Raw genomic sequence first — 21,814 nt, 5'->3', positions numbered from 1 at the left:
AGCAAGTAAAGCACCTCAAGCAAGCAAAGCACCTCAAGCAGGCAAAGCACCTCAAGCAAGCAAAGCACCTCAAGCAAGTAAAGCACCTCAAGCAGTCAAAGCACCTCAAGCAGGCAAAGCACCTCAAGCAAGCAAAGCACCTCAAGCAAGTAAAGCACCTCAAGCAGTCAAAGCACCTCAAGCAAGCAAAGCACCTTAAGCAGGCAAAGCATCTCAAGCAAGTAAAGCACCTCAAGCAAGTAAAGCACCTCAAGCAGTCAAAGCACCTCAAGCAGTCAAAGCACCTCAAGCAGGCAAAGCACCTCAAGCAAGTAAAGCACCTCAAGCAGGCAAAGCACCTCAAGCAGGCAAAGCACCTTATGCAGGCAAAGCATCTCAAGTAAGCAAAGCACCTCAAGCAGTCAAAGCACCTCAAGGAGACAAAGCACCTCAAGCAAGCAAAGCACCTCAAGCAGTCAAAGTATTTTAATAAGTAAGTAAGCTAGTAAGTAAGGTATAAACCTAAACTAAATTATAGAAGAAATGTATCTCGAAGCTCCCATAGAAAGTACGCAAAGCTCCCACAGAAGATAAGTCCCATGAAGTATATAGACAACTATATGATGGCTTGACATGAAGTACTTCCCAATAATAGCGTTAAATTCTCGGAGGATTTGGTCGGGGCTCCAACATGGCGGCCGTGACGTCATGTGACCGAGAATAGGTTTTGCGGAGGATGTGGGGGGGGGGGGGGAAACGGAAACGAAGACCCTACGGCCCCTAAGACCCCGAAAACTTGGAAACGGATAAAGTACCCCCAAACCCTCAATTTGACTAACCCTAGGCCTAAAAACCAACTTTAGGCCTAGGGTTAGCCAAATTAAGGGTTGTGGGGTACTTAATTCGTTTCCGAGTTTTCGGGGTGTTTTTAGGGTGTTAGAGTCTTGAGACACCCGGGCGTTTAACGACCCCACAATCTTACAAGGAAGGAAAGCTGTCGCATACGGCCTGGGCCCGGCATTTTCACTGCATTGTCGCGTACAAGGTATCTGAAACTATCTGAAAGTAGATGCACAAATGCACAACTAGATGGCATATTTTGAGCCACGCAATCCCCGCCCACGCGCTTGATCAAATATACCCTCCCCCGCCGGTTTAAATTCGGGCAGGATACCAACTACGTTTTTAAATTTGCCGTCGTTATTCGAAACAATATGTTATATTAAGTTCACCAGGAGCCAAAACGCGTCATTCTAGACTGCTCCGATACACGCGAAACATGATGCATCGAAGTTTTTTGCCTTTCAAGTGGTCGGGATAGTTTCGTTTTTTCCCCGTCGGTTAACATTGTCATGATACATTGTGACTCTGAATATCCCTAGTAATTATAAAGCTTGTTTTAGCCGTGCGTCAGTCATCATGACAGGTGAAATATCGATGTTATTGATTCGTCTTTTAGTGATCCAATATTTGCACTTCTGTCTCGTTTAAATATCCGTTACTACTGGAAAGCTCTAACAGACGTAGGCGTATTGACGCACAAGCTTCCTCATTCTGAAAAAGAGTAGACATTTTTTGTGTCGCACTGTATGTTGCCAACTTTTTGTTGGTCACTTTTTAGTTAATTGCTGCTCAGGGAGATATTTCTCCTTGAAAAAAGAAAGGAATACAATGAAACTTTGGGTTGTTTTCTTGATTTTCGGAACTTTACTCTCATGTTTTTATCCAGGATTTAAAGGTACAGTGTAGGAATCTCAATTTTTCTTTCGAACTTTATAATAATTTATTTGTGCTTACGATGCTTATTTTTATGTCTTATTTGTATTAAAATCGTAATTCTATTCTCCTCATATCATGATTTCCAATTTGGTATTGATTTATAGCTTTGAAGTATCAAAGATTTTCTGAGGGACAGAATGCGGATGCGGCAAAGAAATTTGTTGACATCTTTCATCATTACCGATCTCGGAGAAGCACCAATGGAAATGAAACGTCTTGTAACACTCACCAAAACTGCACTGAAAAGGTCAGCTGTTTTCAGGTGTTGCTGTATTGATCCCGGCAAAGTCCTGTCACTTTTCTCATTCACCCGCTTTCTCTCTTGACTCCGCAATCTCTCACAAAGCTTGTTTACAGTACTCAGATGGCATGAGTGACATTAACTTACCCTGTGAACAGACTCTGTTAAAATCTATAGATTAAAATTCATATAAAATGTGAAGAGGTATAAAATAAAGACAAGCTTTAGACCACAGCACAGGAAACTCTTCGCTCTGCTCTTTTCAAATAGTGTGTGGGATCCTTTAAGTCACATAGAACAACGAAGGAATGCGAAACAGCTTAGGTCCTACAGTTTATGGGACTTGACCTTATCTGAGAATTAAGACTTGAAGTCTAACCATTTGTGCCGATGTAATTAGAATTAGGCAGCGCTTTCTCCGTAGGCTGTTTCAAATGTCGAACTTTACATGTGCCGAATCTAATGCAAATGTGAAAAATCAATTGCTTTCGCTCATTAGCATTGATTCGGCACATGCCAAGTTCAACAGTTGAAACGGGCCTTAATAGTCACTTAAAGCTGGAGTTGGACTCACGACCTTCAGCACAATAGTGCTATGCCCAACCAACTGAGCCCACCAGTCTGTACTAGTACTACCTGTCAATTTGTTACAAATTATTGTATAATTCTAATAAAGTTCACCATAAAACACACACTCTGATTGGTTAAAACGGTGTGCTTTGTGAGTCAGAGTACAGATCTATGCATGGCTGATGTCACAGGTGCACAGTATTTAAAAAATGAAATTTTCTGAAAAATTATTCTAGCTGAGGAAATTAAGATTATTCTTTATTATAAACCAAATAAAGATTAGCCTTGCATGTGATCTGTTCTGGAATCTTCTTCCCATAAATTTGACTGTGGTTCAATTCATTCACACAACACAATGCAGGAGCACTTTCTTAAATACCAGCCACACAAAGTAATTAAGCAGCTTGTTTGCCAGTAATATTACTGTCAAGAAGTAGGGATTAAACATTCAACTACGTCTCTTGTTTTCCCTACACATCTTTTGTGCTCCATCCGCTTCGTGCATGCTCCACACAACAGAACAGATCACAGGTGAGGCTTTTTTAGTTGTTAATCACAAGGCATGTACAAATTATATAAACTTTGTTGCAACATGCATTGTGTTTTTTAGATAAACCATAGATATTATACGTCAGAGGTTATTCGTGATGGCCAAAAATACTGGAGGGATATTGAAGGACATCCTAACACCACAGTCCACTCTGGTCTTTCAGACCAATTCTTAGGAAGTCAGGTAATTGTTGTTGTTTAATTTTTCAGAGATCAGAATTATCTCAGCTAAAATCTTTGTGGACATGCAGGGCCTAAAGATTCTTTCTGATAGCAAGGCTGACAAAAAAGTTAATTGAATTACTAATTTAATGTTATTTGTTATTGGTGTCCTCTAATATAAGACAGTTAGTTTCATTGTCAAGCTGAATATTAATATTATTATTTTAATTTAGATGTATGTACCAATTGAAGTTTCTTCACTCCTTCATGTTGATTTTTTTTTGTTGTTTCAAAGCGGCTGCTTTTGAGTTTCAAATTTCTATATTATGGACATTACCTTGACAGTGTGGTGCTTACAACAGGAGGTGAGATGAAGTTTTGTCAAAACTGTTTTAATTATTGAGTGGTCACTAGTAGATTTGACAGTCTTCTCTCAATGAAAAAAACTGCGATGGATCTACAATGTAGATAGAGATCGATAGATTGTAATTGTAGAGATTCAATAACATCTTTTGGCAGCTTAACCCTAAACACAAGGCAAAAAGGATAATTTCGCCTTCTTTCTGCTTCCTGCGCTTATGCTGTTTGCATTCAAAGATAATTTCCCAAAAATGATCTTGTGATCCACATGACAATTAAAAGCACCCGTATCTACTATTACGTTTTAATCCGCCCGCTTAAGAATCTTTGAAAAACACAGTTTCTTAATATTATTTTCAGCTTTTCATTTTTTCCTAGAATTGTGCTGCAAGTTTGACGAAATTGGAAACTGTTTATTTAGACTTTAGCCATCCATTTAAACCACAGACATCCAGAGTTCGCACTCGTCTTGAAAACCCTTGCATTTTGAGAGTACATTTTCAAGCCCTTGAAGGTCTTTGAAAATATCTGCTGTTCATTCTTGGTCCTTGAAAGTCCTGACCCGCATTTTTAATCTTTGAGAACTTCAGTAAAAGTGATCAGCCACTCTAGTCATGTCATACAAAGGTGACGAGCTGTGGGGTCGAGAATGATTACCAGTGCCTTTGCATTTTTTTCAGGCATGTATGGTATTGAAAATGAGCAAGAATTGTATTGTCAGACTACAAATGTATTTCCATGGGTAAATTCTTCAACGTAAATAAAAAAGAGGTCCTTGAAATTTCAAAAGTTGGCCCTTGAAAGTCCTTGAGAAGTCCTTGAATTTTTGGTCTAAATAAGTGTACGAACCCTAGCCTGAGACATCCGTATAAATGATAATGAGAATCTTTTTTATGCTAGACTAAAGCATTTTGTTTCTGTTTTTAAGCGCTTTTTTCTGATCGTTAAACGAAAAATCGTTAGTGTATGTTTTCCCATTCCCAGTCTGCACTCAATAATTGTCCACATCAGTCCTACCCCCTCCATTGGAGCATCATGAAACACAAGGTTGAAGGGTTAAGAAGTGGTGCTGCACAATGCGGCATGCATTTCAATGCAATTTTCCCCGTCCACTGCATGATGGTATTTAAGGTTTTAACAACATAGTGAAAATAGGACAGTCAATCATTCATTGTCTAAATTTACATATGTATTATCATAATGGCTTTTCTACATTACTAACGGTAATCTGGTCACTGAATCATACAGTTCATGCATGTATGTGGGTTACTTGGTCGTCATTATGCAACGTACATGAACAAGATGCAATAATCACAAATCAGTTCTGATTACACAAATAATCATAACTATTTAACACAAAATTCTCAAATCTGATTGGTTCTAGTTTGTGCACGCCTATTTGTAGCGTAACACGATCACGTGGCTGTCCAATTACATGTACACTGTATCCAATTTGAGCAACTCCAAATTTGGATATCGTCCTGTAATTGGACACCTACGCCATTTGCGTGTCAATCACATGCACTTGGATGATGTCTTTCTTGTTGTTTTCCTACTGTTTGCAAAACAGATTGAAAATAATAAATTATTTTAACTTTTTCACGCAAAAAAGTTATTCAAAGACTTTATATCCTTGAATTTTGTTCCGATTTCCTCGCATTTTGTTATAGTTACGATTAATATTACCGTAGTTAGGACCTCGTGCCATACAATTCAGGGGTAATCATGCCGAGAGCACAATTACTAAATTGCCCGACTACAGTCCTGAATTGCACTCCACTCAGTAGCGTTTATCCTTGTTGTTTAATTATACTGTACCCTGTTTTTTGGGTCAGAGGCATACATGTACATGACAATTGTACAGTCTATGTATTAGCCTATGAGAAACCTATACATGTAAGAATCTCAAATTAATGATTCTTTTTCAAGACAAGAATCAAAGCATGACCTGCAGTATTTTCTGTTCTGTTGTGTGTCTTTTTAGGTTTTCTTTACATGGATGTACATGACACAACACTAATGAAGGATGTTCAGTATGTGGCCCCACTTATGGCCTACTTCAATCCCAAACTGCATGCACACTCAAAAGTTCTTACACTTGATGATGGTGAGAGTATAAAAATGTCCTTAAGAATATGAAGTGAATTAAGTGAAGTTATTAGTCTCTTCCCCCTCAGGGCTATTTCAGCACTATAATTTACAATGCTTTTTGTGGGGGACTTTGGCCAGACTGCTTGTTACACAGTTTACAATTCATAAATTAGAAAGTGAAAGAATTATTGCCCCCGACCAATGCCAGGGACAACATCCCCTACTCTTTTTGAGAAGTGAGTAGGTTCTTTAACGTCCCATACTATTTGATTTCCAACAAGGGCTATGAGTTGGGACCTCCGGTTTACAGTCCGTACGGGAAGAGTTCTGATGATGGCATTCTAATTACATTTAAAAAAAAACTGTAGTTTACTTACACTTAAGACAAGGAGACCAACACTAATTTATCATCATCATGTCCTAGCTGACACAGCTTTAAGGACAGTGCTTATTGTTATTGCGCATACGTTCTGCACATCTCAGATTTCCTATGGTTGGTGCTTATTATTCAGGGATATTTTTGCGCTGTTCAAAACTATGCGGAGAAAGAAGAACTTAGCAAGTGCTCTTGGTATTCAAAAAGAAAATTGGGGGTAACCACGCATTTTTCAGAAATAATTAAGCTTCAATTTGGAAAAGAATATATTAAACATACATTGCTTTGTATTTTAAAGCTTTTTGGAAAGACTGTTGATGAATTATCTTCAAGAAATGCATGCATGGTTACCCCCAATTTTCGGATCATGTGTATTTTGCGCACCCCTCGACCGACATATCGGTCGACATATCGACCGATACTCGACCGACATGGCGGTCGACGTATCGACAGACACTCGGCCGATATGTCGGTCGACGTATCGACCGGCACTCGGCCGATATGTCGACCGAGATATGTCGGTTGACATATCGACCGATATGTCGACCGACATGTCGGTAGAGTATCGGTCGATATGTCGACCGACATGTCGGTCGCGTATCAGTCGATACGTCGACCGATATGTCGGTCGGTGAGTTGACCATTCATTGTCGGCCGACCGGCGGAATATCGGTCGACTGTCGGTGGTTTATCGGTCGACTGTCTTCTAATATAAGCCAAAAGCTTAGACTGTCAGTGTAAGATATATAAGCTATAAGCATTTCATCCTTTTTTGGTCAACCTCAAAAATTTCTGAAGGCTTTAAGTGCCGCAATTTCAGTCGTTGTTAAGCAAGACACACAAGTGAAATACTGCCAGACACACAAAATACAGCCTGCTCCCGTCTGGCCTTGTAGCTCAGTCGGTAGAGCAACGGTGATCTAGTCGGTTCGATTCCCACCCGGGTCAGAGATTTTTCTCTGTCCTTGGGTGTTGCATAAGAAGTTCCTGATGCTGTCGATCAGAGAACGTTCTTCATCCATCACATGCACACAGTAGCGTTCAGGCCTCACTTCAGTGAGCTCTTTCCATACACACAAAATACAGATGACAGGAGAGAGGATAAGGACGATGAAGGATAACAAGGTGCTGGAATAGAACAGATGAAAGACAAGCAACTCTTGAAATTGCCCATGCATTGCGCTGATGTTTTTGCTGTTTTGGTTTTTTATTGTTACGTTACCTTGCCTGTGGGAGGGGTACTGCACGACTTAAAATTTAGAAGAGTTACGCAAGCATTTTACAAAACAATCATGATAAAAAATAAAAATAAAAGCTAATTCACGTCTAAGCAACACTTTCACACCGCCATAGCTGTCGTGCTATCTGGCCTTCACTGGCGTCGTCCCTTTGATTTATCTGGTATGGAACGGGGCTGCATTCCAGCCTTTCCCTGGCAACGAGTCGTACTTGTTGTTATTGTTAAATAATTCTAGTAAGGCTACCCTTGTTTTCCACATGTACTCTAACCTGTACTTCGCGGTTGGGTATATTCAAGAAGATGGGATAATTGTACTCGTTTGGTGTGTTATTTTTTGGGGTGGTCATACTCCCTTGTATTACTAACCTTGGTTAAATTACGTCTGGGACGCAAGCTACATTCACCAAAACGCAAGCAGCAGTGAAGTATCGGCGGAACGTCGGTAGGCTATCGGTCGACATATCGACCGATACTCGACTGATGGATCGGTCAACATATCGACCGATATGTCGACCGACGTATCGGCCGACATATCGACCGATAGACTACCGATATGTCGGTCGATATGTCGACCGACATATCGAGGTCGACATATCGGCCGACTGTCGGTCGATACGTCGACCGACATGTCGGTCGAGTATCGGTCGATATGTCGACCGATATGTCGGTCAAGGGGTGCACAAAATACACATGATCCCAATTTTCTTGTTGGATTTCAATAACACTTGTTAAGATCTTCTTTTTCCGCATGTTCAATAAACTGCGCAAAGATACCTTTGAATTAGTATTAGAGGCACCGTCCTTAATAAACCACTCCACATAGTCATAATAATTATTGGTGAAAGCAGTGGATAAAAAGGATTAAGGTTAAGTAGTCCATTCATTCCAGAAGCGGCCCTCATTGATGAGTAAAATTGTCTGGCATCAGACAGAGTTAAAACTATATATTTTGGACCTTAGATATTGCGTTTCTAGCTTTCTGATTGGTTCACTCAATCTCGGTTTAACATTGATCAACTTATATACTGTATGACCTAATATGGAAACTATTTTGACTCAAGTGTTGCGAAGCTGAAAAATGTGTGCAGGAGGCAAAATTTCTGGGGACAAAACATCTGACAAGTTCAGAATTTGATGAAATCTAAGAAAATAATATTATTATATAATTAATTATTCCATTCGCGCTTGTTGGATATGAGACTGGTTATGGCCAACTCGACACTGCATGCCTTGTTGGCTATATTCCAACGCATGCTCATGGCATAGTGATGGAGCTTTAGCAACAACGACAACAACAAGAATGTTGTTGTTGAATGTGAATTTGCTCATGGTAATGGCTTCCCACGTATTCAAAGCATTTTAACGTGACAAATGTGTGACAAACCCTCAAGAATGAAGCTAGTAATGAACAGAACTCAATTAAGGGATGAAAATGAAAATTTATCCTCAAGCGCTGACATTCTCCCTAAAACTTCAAATTTGGTCATTTCACGTTGTTGTTTTTCTGACATGGCAAAGAAATAGACAAAAGTGAAAAATGCACATGCAGGGTGTGTAAAGCTATTGCTATTCAAATATGCTTACCAAATATGCAAATTTGTGACATTCTTGTTGCAGTTGTGGCTGCTAAAGCTCCCTATTGTTAAATATTATGTAAGCCTCACTCTCAGGACTGAAATAATCATGAATTTGTTTGTGATGCAACAGAAAGGAAATCTCAACCTAAAAATGAGACTAAGCTAATAAGCTAGAGCTTAGAACTACATGAAAAGTTTGTTCCAAATTACTTGAATTCATGACAGTTAAATTTTTTTTCTCTACAGAATAATTTGTTTTATTTGTGTCTTTGTGCAGGAAAACAGCTCACAGTGCAGTGGTTGAATGTCTCGCTTCACAATAAAACCGATGGTAGTGCCTCACTACTTTTAGTTACCAGAAGCTTAATTTGGAGGTTCAAGAAATGCATCCATGCACTCAATGAAATAAAAAGAAGCCTGCATAATCATAATTTTATTCAAAATACAAAAAAGATTTCAATAACAAAAAATTAATAATAATTATTATTATTACATATATGGTGTAATAACTTATTATTCTGCTTGCTTTTATGCTGATGCACATGAAGTCATGTGTTTTTTTGAAACTCCAAACTGGCTTAGTTGTTATTTTAAATACTGCATTTTGAATGTTTTTCCTCAAAGAAAGGTTGGCAGTCCTAGTGATAAGAAATTGTTCTTTTGTTTTTGTTCTGTTGACACTAGTTGGCCCATTCAACTTTCAGTGCACTTTGCATGAAAATGGAACTATCTGGTTTGCTTACAAGCAGGTATAAATTAAAATTCTGTAATGTATGAGCGTTTGGAAATGTTTTTATGTTTTGAGACTGCAATGTGTGTACATGTACATAAAATAATAATATTATTATTATGTTCAGTCTATTCTCCTAAAGGACACTCGATTGCTACTCCTTGTTATTAAGTAAAGGTTTTAAGCTTAATTCCTACCTGTGCCAACAAGAAAATGTCTTGGAAATAACTTTTGCTATAATCATTGAACTCCACAATTAATTAAGGGAATTTGACAACATTTGTTACAGCCCATTTACCTAACATTAAATTATTACAAGTTTCACTCTCATTACAGCTGATAACCCTTAGACACTTATGGGCGCTATCCTTTTGTCAGAACTGGATGGCCATTCCTGTCAGTTTGCAAGGAATATGCAACAATTTGAAGGAACACTTGCATGATAATCCCTCTCATTCTTCTCGAGGACTACATATATCATCCTCGAGGTGCGTTAATTTGAAAGCGCTGCAGATTAATTTAAAGTCCTTCCAGATGTCCGGTCTGGCCGGTCAGTTCTGTCATAATTTATTGGAAAGCGTTCTATGACAACCTTTTGTTTTGTCAATTTTTGAAATAAATTTGTTGCCCACTGTGTTCTTAAAGGATGATATTTGCAGTTGTACTGTCTGTGGTTTAATTTCAATTTTAAGCTGGTACCGCAATAACTCCTACATTGTGAAAGTATGAAACTACGCCTCATGGCAGTACAACCCGAACTCTGAGGTTTTGCATCATAAATTTATAGGGTCAATTTAGGGTCAATTTAGGGTTGATTTATACCTGGTTTTTGCAAGCGTGGCCATTTAGTTGGTTGTATTCGGTGATGCTTTAACTTTGTGTGTTTTAAATTTAAGATTCCTGTGCCTGTGGAATCCCTTCCTGATCAAAGTTATCACCCTGTGCGAGTTGGTATATCGGATGCATTTGTCGTATACTACAGACGGCGTTTTCCACCAGTTTTCTTTAGGGTTTTCTACATATACAGTCAGGTTAACATCACCAAGAGAAGTGTTTTCAATGGATCAGCAGCTGTGCTTCATCCTTTACCAAGTTAGTTTTTTTTCAAAATTACAATAGACTGTGACACTTGTAAACATTACTTTTAAGTGGTTTCTCTAATTGACAGGAAAACTGTCTCATGAGCATTGCATTTTTCACAGATAGTTTGTTTTGCTTTAATTTAAGTGCCTAATTTGTCTTTTGCAAGCTTGAAGAATAATTAACCCAGCTCTAATATCTTTTCTGTTGATCTGTGCATTTTACTCATATTCAGAATTATTAAATTCTCAACCTCGGATAATGCAATTCTCGTGCTCTGATTGGTTCATTCAATCTCGGTTATCAGCTCATATACCTTAGTTTGACCTTATATGGTAAATGATTGCGCTTAGCGTTGCTAAACTAAAAACGTTTACGCCAGAAAAGCGAAATTTCTTTCGGTATAAAGCAAAAGAAAAACGTTTTTGTGGAAAGTTTGGATCACTTGCGAAGCTTAGAGATACGCGAAAAGGTAAGAAATGTTTTTGTGATGAGCCTGCGTCTGTCTAACCACGAGGTATTACACAGCATCGCATCTTCATCAACTTTTTTCGATTTCGCTAGGATTTTCTCGCTTTTTTCGCTGGTATTTCATACTTTTAAACTTTTGGAGTTTAAGGAATTTAATAAAACAATAATTATTCCATTCGCGCTTGTTGGATATGAGAGTGGTTATAGCCAACTCGGCGCTACGCGCCTCATTGGCTATTTACCATCTCATATCCAACACGCACTCATGGAATAATTGTTAAATATGCAACATGAGATGTTTTTGGCATTAAAATTGACAAATATCTTAAACTCTGTATTTGACCCATTCACTCCTTAGGAACCCTAGCACACCTACAGTGGATGAGTAAAATCATCTGGCAATTGACAGAGTAAAATCTCTCAAGTCCCATCAGTGGGTTAATGGGTTTTTGACTGGTTAATTAACCCATTTAGAGAGTGTCGAAAGTAATTAGCGAATTGCTTTGGTTTTGCAATGATTACTTCATGCAGTGATTGGTTCAAAGTTCTCGCGACACTTTTTCAACCAATCAGAAGTGAAACCAAAACCAAGTGTGGCTCGGGCGTGCACATTTTCCTGCGCTTTGTGTCGGCTACGTGTAATTACTTAGAGTTTTGATTGGTTTACTGGATTGTCTCCGTCCTTTCTGATTGGCCAAAGTAATTACTTTGGTTTCGGTTTTACGGCACTCGATTGAAACTCGCTATACTCCTCAGGTGCTCTTAAGGATGCTCCCAGTTGACGAGTAAAATCGTTTGGCGTTAGACGGAGTAAAATCTGTTAAGTCTCACTCCCGGTGGTCAATGGGTTAACACAACTCAAATGAAAGTTAATGTTCTCAACTGAAGGAGAATGTTGTATCAGATAAACAAACATTAATAATAGGTAATTAATGAAACATAATTGTTTGTTTTTCCTTATGAATTTCTAATGATCTTATACCTAGATTATGTGGTTATTTTCATCATAACTTAATGTTGCTGTTTTGTAGGTTGTGTTCTGGGTGATTCATGTGCCGAATGTATGAGGCTGGACCAAACAACTAACTTCAACTGTCAGTGGTGCCCCATCACAAATAGGTCTGGATTTTTTATGATGTCTTACTTAAAGTTGTGTTGCGATGCTACAATACATGTACAATTGATATAGAATCCTCAACTACTCCATCTCCTTCGGGTTCATTAGATGACATCTCGATACCCTTGCTCATAAATATTATTGTGGATGAGTTTTGCATTGTAAGAACTCTGAGACTCATACTGTATGCAAAGAAAAGGGGGTGTCTTTTTCCTTATTGTCTAGCCCCAAGGTCTGTCCTGGGGTTGGAAGTTGCATGACATCATTGGCTCACATGTAAGTTCTAAACTCACTGCGAAGGTAGTTTCTGGATAATTGCTAATAATTATAATTGTAACCCCTTCCTATGAAGAAACTGCATATGAAAGACATTTGAACTGCTGAAAGAATCGACTACTCACATGTAAAACTGCTTCAATCTTATTGGATGTCACATCTTTCAATGACCGTGCTTCAGAAACGTTCTTTATCTAATGCTAACTTTCTGGCCTCAGTTGTTCAAACGATGGATAGCGCTATCCGCCGGATAAATCACTATCCGGTGGATAAGTCAATATTAGCGAAACCAACTGCGCTATCGGTGAATAGTGATTTATTCGGTGGATAGCGTTATCCACCTTTTGAACAACTGGGGACTGATTGATTTCTCTAACTGGCTTATTGAAAGCATCATGTATATCTCTTTACTGTTGTCTTCTTGGTGTTCCTCTTTTTGATTTTGGATTTGTCCTCCCTTCTAAGATTATCTTTCCTAAAACCTCAGTCCTTTTTAAAGTGATCAAAACTGCTCAGATTTTGTATTCTCACAAAGTTCTTTAGCCATTGTTGCTCCACTTGAAGCTCTAATTCTCTCATTGAATTTTTTTTCTTTTTAACTTGAAGCGTTAATTCATTGATCTCGCAAGGTCCTTAGAGCAGCTTAGTGATTGGTTTAAAAAGGTGCCGCCAGTTTTTCAACCAACTAGACCCTCCGTGAGGGTACACTGGGTTGCCTGTGGTACGTGCACCGTTCCAGACAATTTTTTTCAAGTTGGGGGGTCATTAAGAAGTCATACCAGACGAGGCCCTTTGGCTCACAGGTCCTCACACGTTCGTACGGCGAAACAGATCTGTCCTTGCGTAATATGTAGCTCTAACAGTGCACGATATTGTTTTGGTATTGTCTATCATTGTAGTGCCATGGTAGAAGTCTTGGGTAAATAGTCTGAGAAGACATGTGGTTACTAGCAAAGTACTGAACCCGGAAAGATTGAAGAAAATAAATGGGAAGTGAGAAACATTGGCTTCTGGGCTGACATGTTGATAAACTTCTTTTCACCACAAGTTTAAGCGTGCCCTCTGAGCATTTGACAGCTTTGTAATACCGAAGTTCACTGAAGTTAACCCTGTTCGGCGGGGTTAGTGTTTGGATGGGACACCAAAATAATATACCCCTCATAAAACAGAAGCATCGGACCAAAAATACTATTAACGCTAACAAATGCGAATTCAGCAAGGTACAGATTTTGTTAGCTTGCTTTATGCAAAAACAAATATTGATGCAAAAGTAAATAAATATTGATACACAGTTTTTAGAAAGAGCAGAAGGAAGTTTCCAGGACGATCGCTCGAGAATAACATATTTACGACATGAAAACAACATTTATTTTGAACCGTGAATGTAGAATATAATCAGTTATGATCAGCGACAAACATTTTGGGGGATTTTTGCAACGTTCAATTTTGTTATTGTACGTTTTGGCTGCACAAATAAATCGCAAAATCGAAAGTGACATCGCCGGAATTCAGCGGGCGCCGTGATGAAGTTACCGCGGCATGTTTACTCGCCAAACAGTGAAATATCTGTGTCAAATGATGGCAAGATTCCGGGTTTTTGTAAGTTTCTTTTTCTGTCAAGTGTTATAAAGTTTGACAATGAAATGAGCGAAGTCAAAACAAAGATCACAATCGCCCAAGTCTTGTTTATGCAAAGTCAAAATTTACTCTCCAAGACGCGTACGACGTTATTTATTCTAACCAGGTAATTCCATCATTTTGGAAATAGCAGCTACTTTATTATTCAACTGCGTCACAATTCTTCACTGATTTTGGGGCTCATTTTGTTGAAACTCAAGCACGCTTCCAACAGGCCTGTGAACCCTTCCTGCTTACAGAGCAATACTAAAAAACTTCTCCCATATCACATTTCAACCTTAAGCTCGAAAATTCAATACACAACATGATATTATAATTCACAAAGGCAGAAAATACCACGGAATCCTTTTCCAGCGAAAAATTTATTGAAACAAACAACATATTTGCTCATAGAGGCGAAAACCTCTTCCTATTTCATTGCGTGCGTGAAGATAAGAAACTCGATCGTGTTAAATTACCATGTACTTCAGGTAAATACAGCTCACTTTGATTTTGGCTCGACGGGCGATAGATTGTTGTCGAAGTCCATTACTCGTCGCTTTGAAGATTCCACCGCCTGTATATCCAATTGACTTGCCATTATTGAGCTTCATAAGGGTATATTTTGTTCAAAGATCCACTAAAACGCCATTCGCGTTACATGACTTTCGACGCCATTGCCGGTTAAGTTAATCGTTCTACTGTGTCTACCAGAGAAATCTACGCATTTCCCACTACCCTCTCGATCCTAAGAAAATACGCGCAGAAGGCTCTATGCACAAAGACACCACTTAGCAGGGGAGTGACAGGCAAGACTTTTACCGACACGGAAAAAAAAGAAAGCGAAAAATAAAAAAACGACGAAATTAAAGACAGATTCCGACTGGATTGCCATACGGCAACCCAGTAATGAAAAGGAAAAACTAACCAATCACGACTTGCGCGCTCAATTTTTCCCGCGGTTTGAGCAATTTACATGAAATTGGTACGGATTCGGATTGGTTCATTGCGCTTTTTGCAGCTGCTGTGATTGGTCGAAGTAATTAGTTAGGTATTTGTTTTACGACACTCAATTGAAAACCGCTCCAAGTGAAATGATCAAGGTGGTGCATAGAGCAGTTTTCAATTGAGTGTCGAAAGTAAATAGCGAATTACTGTGGGTTTGCATTAAGGCCATGTTACACGAGGCAATTTCTTCTTGCAACTCGCATCGCAACAAAGTTGCCTTGCAAGTTGCGAGAAAAAATTCACGTGTAACACCCCATTTTGCAACTGCAATTGTTGCGTTGCGAGTTGCGAGAAAAGTAGAACGACCCACTACTTTTCGCAACGTTGCGAGACAAGTTGCTTGCGTGTGACATCCCCTCTGCACTTCCCCTCTGCAACTCGCAACGCAATTTTGTCAGAATGGGCCAATCAGAGCTCATCTTAGCGCGTCCGCCATCTTGTTTGTTATTGTACGCGTTGCAAGTTGCGAAAGAAGTTGCCAACGTGTAACATACCCTCTGCAATTTGAAAGGTTTTTTATTGGTCATCGTTGCGTTGCGAGTTGCAAGAAAAATTGCCTCGTGTAACATGGCCTTTACTTCACTCAGTGATTGGTTCAAAGTTCTCGCGCCACTTTTTCAACCAATCAGAAGTGAAACCAAAACCAATCGTGGTTCGCGCGTGCAGATTTTCCCGCGCTTTGTGTCGGCTACGTGTAATTACCCATTCGCCCCTACAGCAGCCCCTATTGACGAGTAAAATCATATGGCATTACTGAGAGTATAATCTACAAGTCTCTCCTTAGGGAGCAGAGGAGTCCTATTTGACCGTTTTTCCAGTTAAATTCACTGTACAATTGCAGCGCGAATCGATCTTGTTGATCGTGTTTGCGCTGCAGTTTAAATCCTATCCACGAAACGAAAGCCGCTTACAGTAATCACTGTGGGCTTGTCACTAGTGGTGACTAACATGCGCGCTTCGTACGGGAAGCTTCGCTTTCCTGAGTGCGTCGCCCAAAGGGCGAACATTGACGCGGTTAGGATTTCAACCGTAAAACGATCGTTTGTGTGTCGTTTCATCACGTACGATGATTTAAATCAACAAGATCGATTCGTGCTGCAATTGTTTAACTGGACAAACGGTCAAATAGGACTCCTCTGCTCCCTGTGGTCTCTCGGAGTCATTGTGTTATTGACTTTTAATTAAACATTTACTGCATTTTTCCATGTTTCCGCAACAGGTGTTCAGATGGAGCAGATCGCTATCGCGCAGAATGGGAGATAAGAGGGTGCAGTTCAGTTTCTGTCAGAAATGTAAGTCTTAAGTACAGTTGTGTAATGAGTTTATTACATTTTATGTATTTCAAGTTTCTCATTTCCGTTGCACAGGCTTGATTTTTCAAGATGGCACTCATTTCTGAAACAGTACAGTATAAAGTCTATAAAGGCAATAAAGAACATTTTAGCATCCTACCCCTTGTCTTTTTGCCGGTTTTATCTTCCCCTCTGATCGCTTTTTGGTTCTGGACCTCTGAGAGTAAGAGGAATACCGTGGATTCCAGAGGTTATTTTCTCGCTATGAAAAGAGCGGCAAAAGAGGGAGTCGCGAAGAGGCGAGAAAAACCTCTGGTACAGGCCGTTAACCCTTCTGAACATGCCGCCCCAATCACGTTGCGCTTTCCACTTCCAGAGTCAAGTTTTGACCCTGGAGATTTCATTGGTCGATCGACAAACCGTTTTAATAAGGATTGCCATTGGTTAAGTCGAGGGGGACGATCAAACCGGTTTTTCACTGGTGTAATACAAGAAGACTATGAACATGACAGTAGCGATCGTGACATGATAATCACAAATTACTGGCTGGCAGATTGAGGTTAATTTGTCTCTGACGCTGGATGAATGTTTGCTGTTGGGTGGCCTTAAAGGGGCGTAATCGAACAAGCACGCTTAGATTTTGTTTGGGAATTTGGCGAAGGTACCGGTGTGAGCTTCTGACATCTTTACACCTCAATGCCTCGAGTCATATTGAAACTGCTCTACGGACTCCACGTAAAGTTCTTTAAATTTTTTCGGTTCTAATTCCAGGACTTGAATGCAATTTTCTTATTTCTCCAATTCACGTTTGCATTTGTAACAAATAATGGTTGCGTGAAACGCTTCGACAAAAACGATCAGAAACGATTTATCACACAGCGCAGGTGCTTTTCATTCTACACTGGTAGGAGGGCTGCTATACGGAGGTCAACCAGATTTCTGACATGCGGCTCTACGTGCGCCACTACTGGTGCCGGGTCTAGGTTAATTTTCAGACAGAGACATTTTGAGAGATTCCGAAATATCGCTTCTAGATAAAAACTAACAGGAAAAGTATTAATGCGTCCGAAGATCACAAAACCGTAATCCGACAGGGAAGCTTATTTCACAGTATGGTGCAAGAAATCTGATTCTTGGTTTTCACGTGACATCATCAAAACTAAAAAATAAGTAATTATCAATCCCTTTTCAGATTTTAGTTTAGTTAGTTATTAGAACAGCTGAAGACTTGTCTTTCCACAAATTTTCAGTTTGGTGGGGTTTTTCGTCTTGTGATAAAGCAAGGTTGAATTTCTAAGCTTTTGCGTGACACGATGTTAAAATTGTGGTCGCGAATGCTATCATGTAAGTTAAAAAAGTGACTTATCCGCTGAGATTTTGCAATCTGAAGAGTCCTTATATGAGAATAAGTACTCACATAGATGTTCATGAGCCCTCGGAAGAAGACTACTGGCTTTTTATAGCAAAACTCGATGACATATGTTTTTGCCAGCTTCCGGCCGCCATATTTGTGCCCCTGAGAGGGACACAAACATGGCGTCTCCATTCAAAGCCTTATTATAAATTTGAGTAAAACATTTCTTCGAATATCTCTGCGTCCTTACACATCCCTAGGCGTCCTTTAGCATCCTTACTCATCGCTAGCCGTTCTTTAGCGTCCTTACACATCCCTAGCCGTCCTTTAGCGTCCTTACACGTCCCTAGCCGTCCTTTAGCATCCTTACACATCCCTAGCCGTCCTTTAGCATCCTTACACATCCCTAGCCGTCCTTTATTATCCTTACACATCCCTAGCCGTCCTTTATTATCCTTACACATCCCTAGCCGTCCTTTAGCATCCTTACACATCCCCAGCCGTCCTTTAGGATCCTTACACATCCCTAGCCGTCCTTTAGCATCCTTACACATCCCTAGCGTCCTTTAGCGTCCTACACATCCGTTGCCGTCCTTTAGTGTCCTTACTCATCCTTAGTTAGATTTTGTCTGCTTTTCTTCAGATTCCAAACACCTTTTCCATGACGTGTTATTTGTTGATGTGACCCATAGGAATGTCCATTGTTTAACTATTAGAAGAGTTTTCCCATAAAACAAAAGGAATACTGTCACGTTCTACCGTCATACCGTTATGTTAGAAAAACTCTTTTATGTTACGTGAATTTCAGATATCGGACGAGAGGTGTGTTGCAGGCAGACCAACAACGACAGCATTTACCCAAACCAGAAACAACATTGAAAGCAGCAGTACTACGACAGCAACAACAGCATTAGCGGGCACAATAACAGCCGTAAAACGCCAGCAATCCCAGGACAAGGGCATTGGGGCTGGGGCTATTGTTGCCATCTTTATTGTGCTAGTGTTGGTGATCAGTGTTGTTGCATGGTGTTTCTATGCTTATCGCCACCCTACCTCCAAATCTGGACTTTTTCTCATTGACGTAAGTGAAATAAGTTAGGGTCACCGTCGTAGACTGGTGTGGACGTAAGGATGTAATATTCAAAAGTCTTTAATGTAATTGAATTAGATGTTGGTGCGAAAATTGAGTCGGTCTTGTATTTATCAATCATTAATTGATCAATGAGAATGTTAAGCTGTTGTGGCAGACAGCCAAATATTTTGTTCTAGCTGGTTTTCGGTCACTAACTTTCTAACATGACCCACTTCTAGGAAAGTGACTTGCTGGTTCGCTCTAGGCTCCTGGAACTTGTGAATTGAAAATCCTTTTTTACTTGCCAGGTGTATATTCAAAGAGCAGAAAGCTCCAGGGAAAAACATTTTACATTAAATAGCTAGTTTTTGCCAATGATCGTTTTAGAGCTGATCTCCTTCATCCATTTCCGGTTATTGTCAGTTGTCATCAAAAACAGGAGGGGGAATGACTAAATGGAAAAATGATAACCTGTCATTTCAGATTTCTCGACGTCCAAGCGAGTTGTTCAAAGGTAGTTCTTTTGGCGTTGGAAAAGCTGGTGATGTAGCACCGTCCGATATCAAAGCCGAAGTGTTGTGAAGTGAGGATTTTCAAAGAGCGTGGAATTTTTGCACCAAACACACAAACTCACCTTGAAGTTTTTAACCTTGCTGTCAAATTTCTCGCTGGTAATTCATACCATATCTTGGGAAATGAAGGAATTTGTATCTCGCTCTCACTTCTTTTACGAACAGTTTATAGTTTTCTGTACTCCATTGAGTGCCCCAAGACTTAAACATCTTGAATAATTATTTGGGCCAACCACAACAGACGAAGACAGTCATGTGTGCCAGTGTATTGCAAACCAGACTTAGGCAGGCAGTGCTACTGTAGGTGCGAGAAAGCACTTTCGAGCAAGCAAGTCTCAATTTATCGATATTTTTCAGCGTGTAGAAATCAAAATATCGGTAATGAAACGGCTCTATGATGGCACCATCTTCTCAGCCAATCTGCAGCAAGATCAATTCCAAAAGCTGATGTTATCTTAATGTACTTGTTTCTCCGATTAAGTGCCAACAACACAAATTTTCTTCAAGCTCTGATTGATGCAGCTGACGGCCATTGGATGATGTGATCGGCCCGACAACTTTTTATATTCAAGTTGAATACCTGGGGTCGGTTACTCGAAGCCTGGTTAGCGCTAACCGTTGGTTAAGAGGTATCAAAACCTATAGACCTTATTCATAAATGGCGATCACATTTATAATTCTTTTGTCCACGTGAAAATTAGCCTACCAAGCCTCATTTTAGAGCAAGAATTCTTTTTAATACACTGTAGGGTATCGAGGCTTGGTAGGCTAATTTGCACTTCGACAAAAGAATTATAAATTGACCGCCATTAATGAATAAGGTCTATAGGTTTCCATGGCATTTAACGCTGGTTAGCGCTAACCATGCTTCGAGCAACCCAGGCCTGGATGCCACTCTGATCACAATGGAGTTATTTTATCAGTCTGTACTGCCAAAATTTCCCCCTTTTTTTCCATATTGTGACGAGAAGATCAAAGTTTTAGGACTACTGTAATTTTGTCGGTATAGAAAGTGTACTTTTGTAGGATGCCTTGAAATAGAATAATTTCGTATTTTTCAGCAGAAAAAATGAATTCATAATTTTTAGCAAGAGTCATATGATCTTGTACGACGTTTTATATCTAGGGTTGGACAGAGCCTTAAGGTACATAATATTCAAGGGCTTTTTTTGCTTCGTTTGATATGTACTGTTTTATGAAATGTGGATTTTTTAAGATGGATTTCCACATTTTTTTTGTTGAAGAAAAATATAAGTTTGGTATAAAAAGCTTATAATATTTTTCAGGATGTATTGAAAAATGAAGCCCATTTTTTTGGTGTGTAGGACATCGTACTTTTTCACCAAATATTTCGGGAATTTTGCTTGAAAGTTGAATGAAACAGGAATTTACCATGCAGAAATTGTACCAAGCAATATTGGTTCAGTTCAGAAGGCAACATCATAAAATTAATTGCTGTAGAGCGAGTTTCAATCGAGTGTCGTAAAACCAAAACGAAAGTAATTACTTTGGCCAATCAAAAAGGATGGAGACAATCCGGTAAACCAATCAAAACTGGGAGTAATTACGCCTGGCCGACACAAAGCGCGGGAAAATGTGCACGCGCGAGCCACGATGAGTTTTGGCTTAAAAAGTGGCGCGAGAAATTTGAACCAATCACTGAGTGAAGTAATCATGACCCAAAGCAATTCGCAAATTACTTTCGACACTCAATTGAAAGCCGTTCTAAAATGTGACCAATTTTCCCATTTCTTAGCCTCTTTTGAAGACCTTGGCAGTAATAATAATGCACAGTTTATTTTAGTGTCAAGTCTTCTAGGGCTGAAGCACTAATTGGGGACACGGAATGTAGAAATCAAATCAAATCAAACATTGATTTTTGAGGAAGGTTACGTTTATACAAACGTTGGCCGTGTAGCACTTATATCTCAAACAGAGCCAACCGAACAGAGTGTAATGTGAAGTGCTAGATTTCAGTCCCATATGAACCATGTGAGCGTTAGCCCTACAGATGGAAATGGGCCCACACAAGGACAGAGAAAAACTCTGACCAGGGTGGGAACTGAACCCACGACCCTCGGGTTAGATCTCCGCCGCTCTACCGACTGAGCTACAAGGTCAGACGGGAGCAGGCCGTGGGAAGTGCTCTTCACTTCCCACGGCCTGCTCCCGTCTGACCTTGTAGCTCAGTCGGTAGAGCGGCGGAGATCTAACCCGAGGGTCGTGGGTTCAGTTCCCACCCTGGTCAGAGTTTTTCTCTGTCCTTGTGTGGGCCCATTTCCATCTGTAGGGCTAACGCTC

General features: G+C 39.8%; 2 protein-coding genes across 4 annotated transcripts in view; one reads left to right on the top strand and one right to left on the bottom strand.

Moving 5' to 3' along the window:
• LOC138041102 (deoxyribonuclease TATDN1-like) overlaps window positions 1-2,554 on the bottom strand; it is a 14,088-nt gene extending 11,534 nt beyond the window's left edge. Inside the window, exon 1 of one of the 2 annotated variants that reach the window (XM_068886908.1) lies at window positions 1,988-2,554. The gene's annotated coding sequence lies outside the window, so the exon portion shown is untranslated. The remainder of the gene's footprint in view (window positions 1-1,987) is intronic. The other variant, XM_068886887.1, reaches the window with a different exon arrangement.
• LOC138041044 (plexin domain-containing protein 2-like) lies at window positions 1,143-20,783 on the top strand. 2 transcript variants are annotated; one of them, XM_068886830.1, is made up of 12 exons: window positions 1,143-1,405; window positions 1,863-2,005; window positions 3,180-3,302; window positions 3,576-3,645; window positions 5,625-5,747; window positions 9,202-9,255; window positions 9,609-9,673; window positions 10,551-10,746; window positions 12,237-12,324; window positions 16,443-16,515; window positions 18,678-18,950; window positions 19,425-20,783. In XM_068886830.1, exons 1-12 carry the CDS (start codon window positions 1,399-1,401, stop codon window positions 19,521-19,523), a joined length of 1,314 nt encoding a protein of 437 aa, XP_068742931.1. In that variant the 5' UTR covers window positions 1,143-1,398; the 3' UTR covers window positions 19,524-20,783. The 2 variants fall into 2 exon arrangements, with proteins under 2 accessions (XP_068742931.1, XP_068742926.1); XM_068886825.1 differs by having other exon boundaries at window positions 1,144-1,717.
• Window positions 20,784-21,814: the final 1,031 nt, after the last annotated feature.

Source organism: Montipora capricornis, chromosome 1 (genome assembly GCF_036669925.1).
Source record: "Montipora capricornis isolate CH-2021 chromosome 1, ASM3666992v2, whole genome shotgun sequence".
NCBI classification, from domain to species: domain Eukaryota; kingdom Metazoa; phylum Cnidaria; class Anthozoa; order Scleractinia; family Acroporidae; genus Montipora; species Montipora capricornis.
The sequence above is the reverse complement of the archived record's forward strand: the minus strand, read 5'-3'. Positions and strand labels throughout refer to the sequence as shown.

What these genes read in the sequence shown, in the direction of transcription:
- LOC138041044 (XM_068886825.1), top strand. Translation starts at nt 1,651, where the DNA reads ATGAAACTTTGGGTTGTTTTCTTGATTTTCGGAACTTTACTCTCATGT. An exon ending in ACCAAAACTGCACTGAAAAG is followed by an intron (nt 2,006 to 3,179) that starts GTCAGCTGTTTT and finishes TGTGTTTTTTAG; the next exon opens with ATAAACCATAGATATTATAC. An exon ending in TCTGGTTTGCTTACAAGCAG is followed by an intron (nt 9,674 to 10,550) that starts GTATAAATTAAA and finishes TTTAAATTTAAG; the next exon opens with ATTCCTGTGCCTGTGGAATC.